At 37.0% G+C, this 14,046-nt stretch overlaps 2 protein-coding genes across 7 annotated transcripts; both read left to right on the top strand.

Annotated features, from left to right (window-relative positions):
• The first annotated feature begins 1,465 nt into the window (after window positions 1-1,465).
• Window positions 1,466-3,346, top strand: LOC121802869 (transcription initiation factor IIA subunit 2-like). Of its 4 annotated transcripts, none has more exons than XR_006050867.1 (4): window positions 1,466-1,599; window positions 1,689-1,942; window positions 2,181-2,231; window positions 2,987-3,346. XR_006050867.1 is itself a non-coding variant. In XM_042202561.1 (4 exons), exons 2-4 carry the CDS (start codon window positions 1,713-1,715, stop codon window positions 3,125-3,127), a joined length of 300 nt encoding a protein of 99 aa, XP_042058495.1. In that variant the 5' UTR covers window positions 1,466-1,599; window positions 1,689-1,712; the 3' UTR covers window positions 3,128-3,346. The 4 variants fall into 4 exon arrangements, 2 of the variants coding, with proteins under 2 accessions (XP_042058495.1, XP_042058494.1); XM_042202561.1 differs by having other exon boundaries at window positions 1,689-1,820; XM_042202560.1 differs by having other exon boundaries at window positions 1,483-1,599; window positions 1,694-1,820.
• Window positions 3,347-8,627: 5,281 nt separating this feature from the next.
• LOC121802223 (BTB/POZ domain-containing protein NPY2-like) lies at window positions 8,628-13,073 on the top strand. 3 transcript variants are annotated; one of them, XM_042201841.1, is made up of 6 exons: window positions 8,628-8,875; window positions 9,204-9,286; window positions 9,550-10,080; window positions 10,789-10,858; window positions 11,034-12,209; window positions 12,289-13,073. In XM_042201841.1, exons 3-6 carry the CDS (start codon window positions 10,019-10,021, stop codon window positions 12,856-12,858), a joined length of 1,878 nt encoding a protein of 625 aa, XP_042057775.1. In that variant the 5' UTR covers window positions 8,628-8,875; window positions 9,204-9,286; window positions 9,550-10,018; the 3' UTR covers window positions 12,859-13,073. The 3 variants fall into 3 exon arrangements, with proteins under 3 accessions (XP_042057775.1, XP_042057776.1, XP_042057777.1); XM_042201842.1 differs by lacking the exon at window positions 8,628-8,875 and adding an exon at window positions 8,902-9,108; XM_042201843.1 differs by lacking the exons at window positions 8,628-8,875; window positions 9,204-9,286 and having other exon boundaries at window positions 9,315-10,080.
• Window positions 13,074-14,046: the final 973 nt, after the last annotated feature.

The following is a 14,046-nucleotide window of genomic DNA, read 5'->3' as shown; positions in this document are numbered from 1 at the left end:
TAAATTATAATTGTTTATTAATTTTTGGTCAATTTCATAATTTTTAAATTCTGTGAAGTAATTAATTATAATTTTATTATAGTTTGAAACAATGTCATAAGGCTTTTTTTGTGAAAATGGTGGTGACATGGTAGTTGGATTTTATGACAGTGATAAAAAAACATCACCTCTTCAAATTGCCATTGTTTGGGTAGAATTGAAACGACATCGTTTCCATCATGAGCATAGCTAGAAATCCATTTTAGCACGGGGCAAAAATATGTAAAGGATAATTTTATAATTTTGAGAACAAGCATTTAGTATAGTTATATTTATATGTGTATATAGACCAGAGTTAAAATGTATCCAAATTTTATATCAAAATAAGTGTCGATCAAAAAATCGCTTTATGAACTCCTACTCGACTGGGTATGTGCTTGAAATTATTAATGACTCCAATTCAAAGGCTTCATTTATTTGAAAATAATAACTTAATTAATTAATAAAAGGAAATTAGAGGTTCAACTTAAAAAATTATCTGACTTAATAAAAGAAACACTTTAAATTATTTATCCAAAATTAATTTTATGAATTGGGCCCAAGACTGAAAATAACTTCAGTCGAAATGATTTAATTAATTCATAACACTAAGTAATTTAGTCCAAACAACTTTAGTAGAGGCCCAATATAAGTAATAAAAACAAACTCAAAAAGGCTACCATAATCAAACTATTTATTTGGTACTCCTAAAACTATAAATTATAGTTGTGCACCAGATGCAGCCAGCCTATATAAACCTTCAACTACAAAATATAGGGTATAAGCATCCACTGTAGGAGAGAATGGGGCGGACGAAAATTTGCGGCTATTGTGGGGCAGTCTATAGTGCAGCAAACGTCCGCCCCGTGGCGGACAAGAAAAATGGGGCGAGAGTGGAGCGGTAGAGGCATCGCCTCCTACGGGGCGATCGCGGAGCGATGGTGGGGGCCGCGGGGCGAAATGGGGCGATGGGTGGGGCGGTCTATAGTGGGGCGACGGGCTATGCACGTCTGCCCCCTTTGATTAATTTTTTAAAAAATTTTTTTTCGAAAATTACATATATAAATTTTTTCGAAATTTTTTTTGTAAATATTTCAATTCAGCTGATTTAAAAACTTCAACGAAAAAAGTAAAATAAAAATTGGTTATAAAATTTTGGAGCTATTGGAAGTGTTAGTGAGGTAGTGGAGAAAAAAATTGGGGCTATGGACAAAAAAGTGGGACCGTAGACAAAAAAAAATGGGGCGGGGCGATTGAAAGCATCCGCCTGTGGATGCTCCCCAATTCTCTTTCTCTCTCTCACTGCATCGACGAACTCGCATGGATTTGGATCCTCTACGGTGCACAGCACTGCTGTGCACCTCACAACACATTAAAAAAATATTTTTTTTTTATTATTAAAAAATTATTTTATTAGGTGCACAGCAGTGCTGTGCACCGTAGAGGATCCAAATCCAACTCGCATAGGCGGATGCTTTCAATTCTCTTTCTCTCTCTCACTGCATCGACGAACTCGCATAGCTCGACCAGATTATCTAACCAATTAATAAACGATCAACAACTTCCGAAAATCAAGTTTCTGTATGCTCAAATTTTTGTCGGCTAATCCAGATAATTCCACGTGCATAATTTTGGTAGTCTGATTAACTCTGATTCTACATCTTGTGTAGGGCAGTGGAATCAGTAGAGGAAAAATGGCGACTTGCGAGCTGTACAGGATATCGACGATCGGGGTGTGCTTGACGGAAATTCTAGATCAGATGGTTTCTAGTGGTGTGCTGAGCCCGGAACTCGCCATTCAAGTTCTTCTTCAATTCGAAAAGCTTCTTATTTACGCGTGATTAATGTTCCCGTTTCTGTTAACTATGATTTGCCCTAATTGATTTGGGGAAAACGGTGATTCTACTGGAGAAAACTACAAATGGTATTGGATGGAAACTAGTGATTTATGAACTTCAGAAATATTCAAGAATAGGCTTCAAGGTTTATGGTTAATGTATTTGGTAAAATTTTGCTCCTTCCTCTATGATGGGGACAATTGACATCTATCATCAGATGTTAGGGAATCTAAAAATATGTGTTTGGATGCATCCAATATGCTTCCTGCAATTGCTTGCTATTGACTAATACTATCTTTTGCAATTTTGCTCGCATGATTGCAGTCAATGACAGATGCTCTGGAAAATGAGGTGAAGAGCAAGGTCTCCATTAAGGTAGACAAGACTCCATCTGAAAGAAAAGTTTCATTAATGTCTTTCCAATAAACATGTCCTTGTTATTCTGGCAAGTATATATAATTATAGTTGGATTAGGGATTGAAGGTGTTGATTTTCTGATGTTCGTGTAATTGTGTTTAAAGCTAAACTTGTTGGTTTCCTGCAAAACTTTTTCTTGTGAACTTTATTGGCCTCAATGCTTGAAGGGTCTCATAAGAGTATTAATCCGACTATATAGTTGTTTAGAAGATCATATACATTTTGAGCCCAGTAGTTGGTCAGAACATGAAATTTCTCTTTGTCGTACATTTTAGCTTCTGGTTGTTCTAGCTACAAGTTCAAGATGCCATGCTGAGGATAATGTAGTCCTAAATTAGCTAACTAAGTATTTTACCGAGGTCTGAAATGCTCCTTTTTTATTTGGTTGGATGTCTATATCCTCTCTGTTTTAATCAATCACTGCGACCTTATAATATAGAGAACCTGAGTTGGGAACATCCAAACATATTTTCTCAGTACATTGTGATTATTGTTGTGTTCAGCAGTTAAAAACTTGTGATCATAGATTGCATTGAATTAAGTTAATCCATAGTGACAAGATTTAAAGGTTTGATGTGTAAGAGGATGATCTCCAGTTTTCTAGTCTGTTACAGTTTGGTGATTGTTACATCGTTGACATATATAGCAACAACCTGGTATTTGTATCTTTCTTCCATTTTTTTCCATGTATAGCTTACATCACGTTTCTACAGGGGCATCTTCACACCTACAATTTCTGTGACAACGTCTGGAACTTCACCCTACAAAATGCTCAGATCAAAAGTGAGGAAGGCCAGGAAACCGTCGAATGTGTCAAGATAGTCGCGTGTGATTCTAAGCTGCTGACTCAGTGAAAGGAGGGAAGGATAGAACACATAATCTCTTCATTCATATTTATGAGAGATAGGGTCGCGTTATAATAATAACTAATTTCTAATACAAAATGCATAATTTTTAAATTTTCTATATTAATATTATCAACTCAAATACATGAATATTTTAATTTACTTGTTGTGTTGATAAAGTTATGTTTTCGTATTGATGATTTTAATATATAGAATTGAAAGTTACTATACATGTTTTGCATTAGAAATGAGTTATTATTTGATCACAGCCATATCAAGATAATACTAATTTTTTTTTATTTCTACACGTCAACTTCATCATACACTTCGCACATATGTATACTTGATGGAATTAAACCTCAAAATTTGTGATGTCTTTTATTATTACTATCTATATTTATAAAATTACGATTTTGACACTTTTTTGTAAGATAAAATTGAACAACTCTTATGCGAAAGCATATGAAAAAACAGTTATTTTTTGTAAATATTTTTCAAAAATTATATAAGAACAGTAAGTTTTGGTTCAATATTAATTTGGAATGACAATAGTAAAATTGGACATGTGTGGCTGTGTGCAAAGACTTATTAACATTATATGAATACATTTACCTAAAATTAATTTATGAGTTGAGCATAGAAGATAAAATTGATTTTTTTTAAAATCTACTGGAGTACAATCTAAATTAAGTAAAATTCCAGTAAAGAAACTTCCAATTAGAAAACTTTGAATTTGCTGAAAAAGGCATAAAAAGGGGTTTGCATTGATGAATGGATAATGATAAATACGTGTTGTGTATGTTTATTTTTCCTGCAGCTATAAGTTATAGGTTTATCATACGCAGAGCATAGCAGCTTTTTATTAAATGTTTCATCTACCTAAAATTTAATTTTGCTAAAATATAATCATTGTATTTATCTTGATCTTAAAATGTGATTATTGGTATCATCTAATTTTCACAAAAAAGATGGTTAAAATAAAATTAAACAAAAAAACTGGAAAATCTATTTAAGATAAATTACTTTATATTCTAAGAGGTCGTTCTTCATGTGATCATCTTCATAGCAACGTGCCAAAGCTAAAACCAACGGTTTAAAGATATAGAATTGCGATTAATAGATCTTAACACGATTATTTTCATTAATTAATTCACAAATTGCGTTTAAAGATAAACATTTGATTATGGTATTAGCGGCATCATTGGTTACATAAGAATACGCACCCCATATGTTTCCATGTGGCTGTGCCACTTTAAATAATTAATTAACGAGTCAGTAATTAGGTAATGTAAATATACTACTTTTGTTAGATGTGAGGATCAATCTATAGCTTACATTAGTTTAGTTAGTGTTGTACAATAATTTATTTGGTGGCAATTCGTCAAAAAAAATCAAGAAGTTTACTCAGATTGTGGAATTTGTCCCACAATTTAACATTATTTGCATTTGTCTTGTGCAAAATATTTAGATCATATCACCATAAAATTTTGTTAATGTAGTGCATACATATCTCAAACCAATGACGTGATTGAGTGAGTTTTAAATATGTTGTCAAACTAATCAATATTTTGAATATACGAATATAGATGAAGATATATACCTAAAAATATGCTATCACACCAAATACAGTTGAACTCAAGTCAAAGCCCGTGAGAAAATGTGAATAGTAGCATTAAATGTTTTTTTTTTCAGATGATTTATAAAGTTACCAAGGCTGAATTTCATGTTATTTGGGGCAATATGCTGTTACGATTCCCCTATATCTTAGGATTCCCCAAATATTTAGTTATCTTTTTATTCCCCATATCTTTTGATTCATAGTATATTATTATTATTATTTAGTTTAGATATATTAGGGATTTGCATATCTTATTTTCATATCTTGTTTTCTTGTTCCCTAAGCTAGTATTCTAGTATTATAAATAGGGCTAGGTTGTTATCTTTTTATTCATGGAATGAAGAAATAATTTGTCCACATTACTTGTGCAATACTCCTTATCAAACCTTGAAGACTGCCGACGGAGCAAGTTCTCCGCGCCAGCCACGAATTGAGCCGCCGACCCCAACGTTCGGGGCGCCGGATTGGTGTGTTGCGAGTGTAATCGCAGGATTTCTTCGTTAAGAGAATTGTGCTCTTAACAACTGGTGCTTTCATCGGTTCTCACCATCCGCATCCATTCACCCTAATTAGAGACTTTGAGATGCCAAATTTGGAAGACTCCTATACAACCAAGTTGTTTGATCGCATACATGCTGCGATTGACAAACTGGATCCGGTTGGACGCAGCCAATCGACGCTTTGGCAAACTTCGTGCGCCTCCCCTGCCGGAGCCACCGCCTCATCAGACTCCAGACCCGATGTACTCGCAGCGAACCCGCCGCTATCCACCCCACAGTCAGTCGCGGCCTAGAACACCTCCATACACCTCTAGGCCATCATCGTATTTCAGCCCAGATACGTACGGCCCGCAGCCGTATTCGTGTTCAGACCAGGAACAACCTGGAGTGCTCAGCGACTACTACGAGCTGCCGCACGCACGCTCTATTTCCAGTTGGTATTCCGCCCGACAGAATGTCTACCGGCCTCCGCGCAATTCCTTCACCTCTGGGGATCAGTTCGCGGAGCAGGAACGGCCACTCCGACAGCCGCATTGCGTTCGCCAAAGCCCGAACTCGGGTTGGTCTTCGTCAAAATCGCACCAGCAGCAGTTTCTGCATGTGAAAAACCAGACTTGCTGGGATCTGCCCTCCCAAACGTCCGGTCGCCGTGTTGGAAAGATTCGCGCTCCCCCGTTGCCAGAACATCAGCCACAGCTGACTCCGTCAGATCGTCAGCTACAGCAGCCAAGTACAACATCGACTATTGAGCTTCCTCCCTACGCCGCACCGAGCCCTTGCTATCGATGTCCGTGAAAGCTCCATTATGCGCCTTTCCTCGTCAACCACAAGCGGGTGTCTCAAGCTCAAGGAAAAAGGAGTGGAAAATTGATTCGCACGATGATGAAGAGAAGAGGGAAGAGAAGTTGATAGTACTTAGTAATGTGTGGAATCAAAAAGAGATAAGGAAAGAGAATGACTCTATTACCAAAAGAGAAGATGAGGTCAACAACACTTTTCTGAGGGTGATCGAGAAAGAGATGAAACCTGAAGCTCTTGATTCTAGTTTGGAGTCGAAAGAAAAGACTTTAAGTATGCATCCTGAAAAGCAGAGCAAAATCGAGAGGATGGAGAGTCTAAGCCTTGTTGAGGAGGACAAGGCTGCTTTTGAGATACAAAAGTACAACCTTGAAGAGGAAATGGAAGAGAAGAGAATGTTATTTGAGGATGAGATTAGAGTCAAGACTGTAAAATTGGTTACGAAGAAGACCGCAATCAGCAACAAAAAGAAAATATTGAAAAAGAGAGGGCAGTCTTGTGCGTTTGATCCCGGAGGGACTCTTCGTGGTGTCGTGGTTTCCACCTTGAGGACAAGGTGAATTTTAACCGTGGGGGAGTTGTTACGATCCCCCTATATCTTAGGATTCCCCAAATATTTAGTTATCTTTTTATTCCCCATATCTTTTGATTCATAGTATATTTTCATATCTTATTTTCTTGTTCCCTAAGCTAGTATTCTAGTATTATAAATAGGGCTAGGTTGTATCTTTTTATTCATGGAATGAAGAAATAATTTGCCCACATTGCTTGTGCAATACTCCTTATCAAACCTTGAAGACTGCCGACGGAGGAAGTTCTCCGCGCCAGCCACGAATTGAGCCGCCGACCCCAACGTTCGGGGCGCCGGATTGGTGTGTTGCGAGTGTAATCGCAGGATTTATTCGTTAAGAGAATTGTGCTCTTAACATATGCCCTTTTTATATGTAATGTTATAAAGAGTGTGCTTGTAATGTATACTCATTTTTTAGTACTATTATTAAATGTGTGGTGTGTATAATTTTATACAGTACTCACTTTGTCTGATTACAATTTAGACGTTACTTTTAAACATGAAAATTTAAATATAATATTTAATAAATTTATTGGGGTGTAAATAAAATTGGAAAAATTATAAAATAAATAAGTAACAAGAATATAAATTACGCGATAGAATGAAATAAATATTTGAAAGATAGTAAAATACTAAAAGAAAATAAAATAAGAAAAATTATTCTTTTAGTATAATTTTTTAAAAGAAAAATAATTTAATTATAATAGAATGGTTAAAAAAAGAATACAAATCAACTATAATATTAATAAAAAATACTATTCCCTATGTATAAAAGAAAGAGAATATTATCGTATGCAGGTCATGAATTTAAATATAAAACCATAATATACATCATATAAAGTAGCTATAAATATTCTAAGAAAGTTAATATAAGCCAAGACTTATGGAATTTCCAAATATTGATGGATAATATACTAGTAATTGGAATGTTGCATTTTATATAAATCACTCAATTTAAAAAGGGGAAAAAGTATGTGAAGAATTTGACGCAAGTATGTGATGAGTTCGCTGACTTTTCTTATGACAACGTATTCAACAGTTCAACTCCAAACTCAATTTCTCACCATACATGAAATAATAAAAAAATGCAGCTACCTTTCCGATGTAGAGATAATTATTTAGAAAATATTGTGCACTTTCCCACTGTAATGACTGTATTTATGGAATGGGCCCTGCAAATCTGGTTCTGTTTGTTATACTTGACTCATTATAATTTTTCCTATATTTAACAAATTTACATTAAATAAGTTCATTATTTATGATTGTTATTCTTATTAAATTTACAAAATAATGACGTGGATTTTTAAGGCTGGTATTAGCCGGTAACATTACGTTGACAAATTTCAATTTTTGCATCCACCAATGTTAATGATTTCATTTTATTTAAAAAGTTCTTAATATTAATAATACTGTCAACTAGAACTAATACGTGGATGAGTCAGACATTTGTTTGACTTAATAATATACATAAACATGTGGTTCATTAATAATAGAAAGAATAATACTAGTACATTGGAAAATTAAATATGATCATGAGAAAAGATTTTATTTTGACCGTTATGATTTCATAATGATCAAGCATTACTTGTATTAACTATACATAATAATATTTGTATTCATTTTGACTCTTAGTTACAAATCAGTTATGAAATTGTTGTAAAGTTAAAAAACACACATATCCGCTACTTGAAATTGAATATTGTTGTTTGAATGTGAATTTTAGATGATCTTATTACAATACAAGATTAGATTACATTATTATTACAAATGTAACATCTCCTAAAAAAATTAGAAATTGGTTTTCTTAGTAATAAATCGAATTGAATAGAACATCCCTCATTTAGGTAAACACAAATACTAGTCCATGTTTTTTGTAATGGGGTTTCTTACTACATGAGGGGCCACACCGTAAGATATTTTTACCTTTACCTTTTTACTTTGTCCTTGCTCATAAATGGGAATGGTTAATTCTGGGGAAGAAAGCATTGCATTGCTAATTACAGCGAAACGGGTGAGCAAATAGCCAGCAAAATCTTGGGTTTTGGGAGTGAGCAACTCTGTAAAAAGGAAAAGGAACGAAAGAAGAAACTCCATTTTCTTGATTCCCTTTTTTTTCCTTGTTGGTGTCTGTGCAAAAGGATTAATCTTTTCGGCCTAGAACTCAGTTTTCTGCACGCGGCCATCATTTATTTCTCTCACATTTCTTAACCACTGCATCTTTATTCCAAACCAGAATATTCCAAAGAATGAGCTTTTGCTTCACATTTGAGGTGCTGTTTCCACAATCCATTTTCATGTAAAGCCTTGGGTTTTGTTGGGGGTTTACATGGAGAGTGGCTTTTGGGTTGTCTGTTGACTTCATTCTTCATTTTTTTTCCTTCTTAAATGTATTTTTTATAAGTACTTTTAGATTCTTGCATGATTTTCACAGCACATGGTTCATGGCCTTGTGATTTCACTGTTTCCTTTGCCCGATTTTGTCATCTGTTTCTGAGATTTTGATGTATGATTTATCATTAATAAGATTGTACTGTTAATAAGGGTGCATTATTAAAGAAAACCTGTGTACTAAGCGATCTTCCCTTTTTTTAATTGCAGCCTTTGTCAAAGCTATACGGAGAGATGCTCACTGTCTACCGCTTTGGTGGTTGAGATTCATCTCATACTATTTCCCGTTGCAGGTTTTGAACTGTCACACTAATTATATTGCACATGTTTAGTATTTTAATGATTTCTTTATGAACTTAAAGCCTTTTATGACCACTAGGAATAGGATCCCTTGTTGTTTGTTTATGCATATGCTGCTTGTATATCTTTAATCTTTATGATGGTAGAATTAGGGAGATAGAGAGAGGGTTAAAAAAATAGGAGGAGAGGTATATCTCTGGTTTTGTGGAATAATTTAGTGTGTAAGGCTGTTGGTGATGTCTCCTTTGCTGACTAGGTGCTTCCGGACTCCGTGGGCTCTGCCGCCGACCAAGGAAACAGCCTCCACTCTGGCTCTCTTCCCATCCCATTTATTTAATAGCTCTGAATCTTCATTAAACCCCCATTCCCTATTCTCTCTCTACAAACTAGTAGTTTAAAACTTGCTTCTTGCCCGGTTGGTTGTCAAGATTCGGTCATACCAAGCATATATCCTTTCGCTTCTTTTAGATCCCATCACTTTTTTTCCCCTCTGGAACTTCAAGAAATTGGCCATATTGAGAAAACTGGTCCCCACACCTTGGCCTTCTACATTTTGCCATTTCCAGGCCTTCTTTCCTCGATCCGGGCCCTGTCGGAAGCTCGGAAGTCAAGCTGGCCTAGTGCATTTTGCTGTGTTCAGTTTAGTAGTGTGGAAGCATTGTGGTGTTTTCCCTCCTTTTTTCTTCAAGTATCTCAGGTGGGATAAGATCTTCAAGTCTGGCAAGATGAAGTTTATGAAGCTTGGATCCAAGCCTGATACGTTTCAGACTGATGGGAACTGCGTCAGGTTAGATCTTTATTTGTTATCCTCCTAAGTTTGATGTTTGTATCTTCCTTTGATTGATTTTTCTCAAGTTGTGTTAATCTTCTAGTTCTTTTTTCTTTTAATTGGCTTTGTATTCAATATCTTTGCCTGTTATCTTTTTATACTCTCCACTTTCTATCTCTTAACCTTTTAAGGGAAGGTGAAACACTGGGCTAATTCAGTCACTATTATCTCATTAGTAAAATCGCCGTTGGTCGATTTCAGCCCGTCAATAAAACAATATGTTCATTTAAATCAGTGTTCTTGCAGCAGCTCTAGCGCTGTCCCTATTGAGTCGAATGATTTATTGGTACAACTGATTTCATTACTTTTCATCTTTTTTAGGGCAAAAATATATAGTTTTTCAACTCCAGCTCTCCATCTCTAAAAAATGCCTACACAACAGAATAAATTTTTTTTCGGGCTTGATGCATATGACACCAAATGGTTGTGATTGGATTTTTCTGGTGGGGCTGGTGCAGAGGGATCATGTCCATCACCATTTTAATCTATTTAAAGGTTATACATGTATTAAGACTGCCAATTGCTCTACTTGGACCGTTGTGATACAATCTGTTTCATTCTGCGTGTTTGCTTGTCCATTTTTGTAATTCAAAAGGCAGTGAACTTGCCTGGCTACTCATGTTACTGCTTAAGAATGTCCTAACGTAAAAACTCTCTTATTCGCAGATATGTGGCTACTGACTTGGCTACGGACGTTATTGTTCATGTTGGTGATGTTAAGTTCTACCTTCACAAGGTATGGCCCTCTTACAAAAATATGCTCAAGAAAATCATGTTTTAGCCAGAATCTGCCGACCATAATCTATTAACACGCTGTAATAGATAACTATGAGATCATGAGATGTGGCTTATAGTTAAACTAGTTTATAGTTTACCTCAATATTGATTTATTTCTAAAATGAAATATGCAGTTTCCTCTCCTCTCTAAATGTGCACGGTTACAAAAGTTGGTTTCTTCGGGTAATGAAGGAAATAGAGATGAGGTCAAGATCGATGACCTTCCAGGCGGCCCAAGCGCCTTTGCAGTTTGTGCCAAGTTCTGTTACGGGATGACAGTAACCCTAAATGCTTATAATGTTGTCACAAGCCGTTGTGCTGCTGAGTATCTCGAGATGCATGAGACGGTAGAGAAAGGTAACCTCGTCTACAAGGTCGATGTTTTCCTCAACTCTGTGATTTTCAGGAGTTGGAAGGACTCCATCATTGTTGTTCAGAACACAAAATCCTCTTCGCCATCGCCCGAGGAAGTTAAGATAATCAGCCAGTGCATCGATGCTATCGCTTCCAAGGCGTCGGTTCATGTCTCTAAGGTGGATTGGTCCTACACATACAACCGGAAGAAGATTGCTGAGGAAAACGGGAATGACCCCAGCTGGAACGGCCTCAGAAACCGAACAGTTCCAAACGACTGGTGGGTCGAGGACTTGTGCGAGCTCGACATAGATTTGTTCAAGCGTATCATCATGACTATTAAGAACAAACAAGCGGTATCTAGTGAGGTGATCGGAGAGGCTTTAAAAGCATATGCTTACAGTAAACTTCCCGGCTCCGGCAAGAATGTCATCCAACAGAATGATCTGGTTAAGTATCGCAACATCTTGGACACCATTGTGTGGCTGTTGCCCGTGGAGAAGGGAAGCGTCTCATGCAGTTTCTTGCTCAAGCTGTTGAAAGCGTCCATCTCCGCTGATTCGGGAGAAACGGTGAAGATGGAGCTGGCAAAAAGGATAGGGCGTCAGTTGGAGGAGGCTTCCGTCAGCGATCTGCTGATCCAAGCTTGTGATGGAGAAGAGACAATGTATGACGTTCACGTGATCAAAAAAATACTTGAGGAATTCGTCACGCAAGATGAGAACTCAGTGGCTGAGATGGAAAATGGTTGCGAGATTCAAGAGATGATAAGGCCTGGGATTCTCTCCGAAGCCTCGAAGCTGATGGTGGCAAAGCTCGTCGATGGCTACCTTGTCGAGATTGCAAAGGACCCTAATCTACCATTTGCTACCTTCACCGGGATTGCAGAGATCGTCTCGAGCTATCCACGACCATCCCACGATGCTCTGTATCGTGCCATTGATACATATCTCAAGGTAAACATGAAAACTCTTCGTTTCCTTGCTATTCGATGGATGAAAGCGAGTTGTTGAAAATTTGTGTGGAATGGCACAGGTGCACCCCGGGATCAGTAAGAGTGAGCGGAAGAAGTTATGCCGGTTGATGGACTGCAAGAAGCTGTCTGCAGAGGCGTGCATGCACGCTGTGCAGAATGAGAGGCTCCCTCTACGCGTGGTGGTGCAGGTGCTCTTCTTCGAGCAAGTACGGGCTTCTGCTTCCTCCGGGAGCAGCACCCCGGACCTTCCCAAAGCCATCAAGGACCTCAACTGCGGCTCCTACAGCAGCTCAAGGTCGCAGACTACTAACACTGACGAGGACTGGGACGCTGTTGCTTCGTCGGAGGAGCTTAGAGCGCTGAGAGGCGAGCTGGCTGCGCTGAGGTTGGGCAACGGAGCGATGCAGGAGAGGAGCAATGGCGCCGTGGAGAGCAAGATGATCAGCAATTCAGACAGGGCTGCCATTAGTAAGGTGAAGGGCCTGATCATGTCGAAGAGGATCTTCTCGAAGATTTGGTCGAACAAGGTGGAGAACAGTGGGTCGGATTCATCGGAGAGTCTTGGATCGGCCAACCACGACGAGGTGAAGTCGACGCCGACGAGGAAAGGGAGGCATTCTGTTTCTTAGAGAGGAAAGATCTGATTTTTTTTGGTGGTTTTAGCATGTTACAAGATTAGTTTGGGCTCTGTTTAAGGGGAGAATTAGCATATTGTAGTCTAAGTCTAGTGCAGTAAATGCTGTGTATTATCAAAGAAACCAGGTACTCTTGTCCTCTCAACAAAACAAGTTAGAAACTCGTGTTTTTTTACAACAAATTCATGTAAAAATTTTCTTCGTTTGCACTTGCTTTGTGTTTGGTTTTTGGTTCGTGATAGTTAAGTGATACATTAGTCGTACTTGCATTAATGAAACTAGTTTAATAGTAAAACAAAAGCGAGTCAATCTGTCATTAATCTAGTAAATGAAACTAAGGCCCAAATAAATGGAGGTTTTTTCTTTTACCTTTTGCTCTTTCAATCTTCTTCCCTTACAAGTTTATATCAAATTACATAGTTTTAAAAAACTGACAACGATTACATTACTTATACTTGAAATACTATTATTAAATTAAAAAATGTTGCTTCATTAAAATAAGAATAATTTATTAATTAGAAAATGGGGGCAAGAGTGAAATTCACAGAGGAGAAAAAAACAAATTCAGTGTTTAGCAGTTTGGTTTTGATTTGGTATTGGAATGATTAGAGCACTTATTGCTACACATAATCATGCATATATAGCTCGAGATCATCAATCGCTTATATAACTCGAGATCATCAATTCAATAGCTCAAAACCATGAAAAAGAAGTCGAAATAGAGAGAGAATACAACAAGCAACAATGCAAAACCCAATTGTTGTTACTACCTTTTTCAGAAAATAGGAATTCGTGAGGTGGAACGCGGTGAAAGAGGTTGTCACTAATGCGGAAGGTAGAGGCAGTGTGTTGGTCATCGTTGACAATATATATGATGGACAAATGACGCAACCAACCCCGAATGATGAGATAGAATTGTTGTTTTAACGACAAATTTAAAGACTGAATTTAATGAAATTTTTTACCATCATGAACTGACTGCGAAGTCATTGGACTCCCCACAACCCCCATCCAGATCAGCCACTACTCATAAATCTCCCTCTGTTTCATTAGTGTTGAAACATTTATTTTGGGACACAGATTAAGAAATAAATATTTGATGAGTTAAATATATTGATAATAAAGTAGGAGAGAGAATTGGGAAAAAATAATGTAAGATAGAGATAAAGTAGGAGAGATTAA

The sequence above is a fragment of the Salvia splendens genome, chromosome 5 (genome assembly GCF_004379255.2).
Source record: "Salvia splendens isolate huo1 chromosome 5, SspV2, whole genome shotgun sequence".
Lineage (NCBI taxonomy): Eukaryota > Viridiplantae > Streptophyta > Magnoliopsida > Lamiales > Lamiaceae > Salvia > Salvia splendens.
Note: the sequence above shows the minus strand (reverse complement) of the source record. Positions and strands in the feature narration are given on the sequence as shown.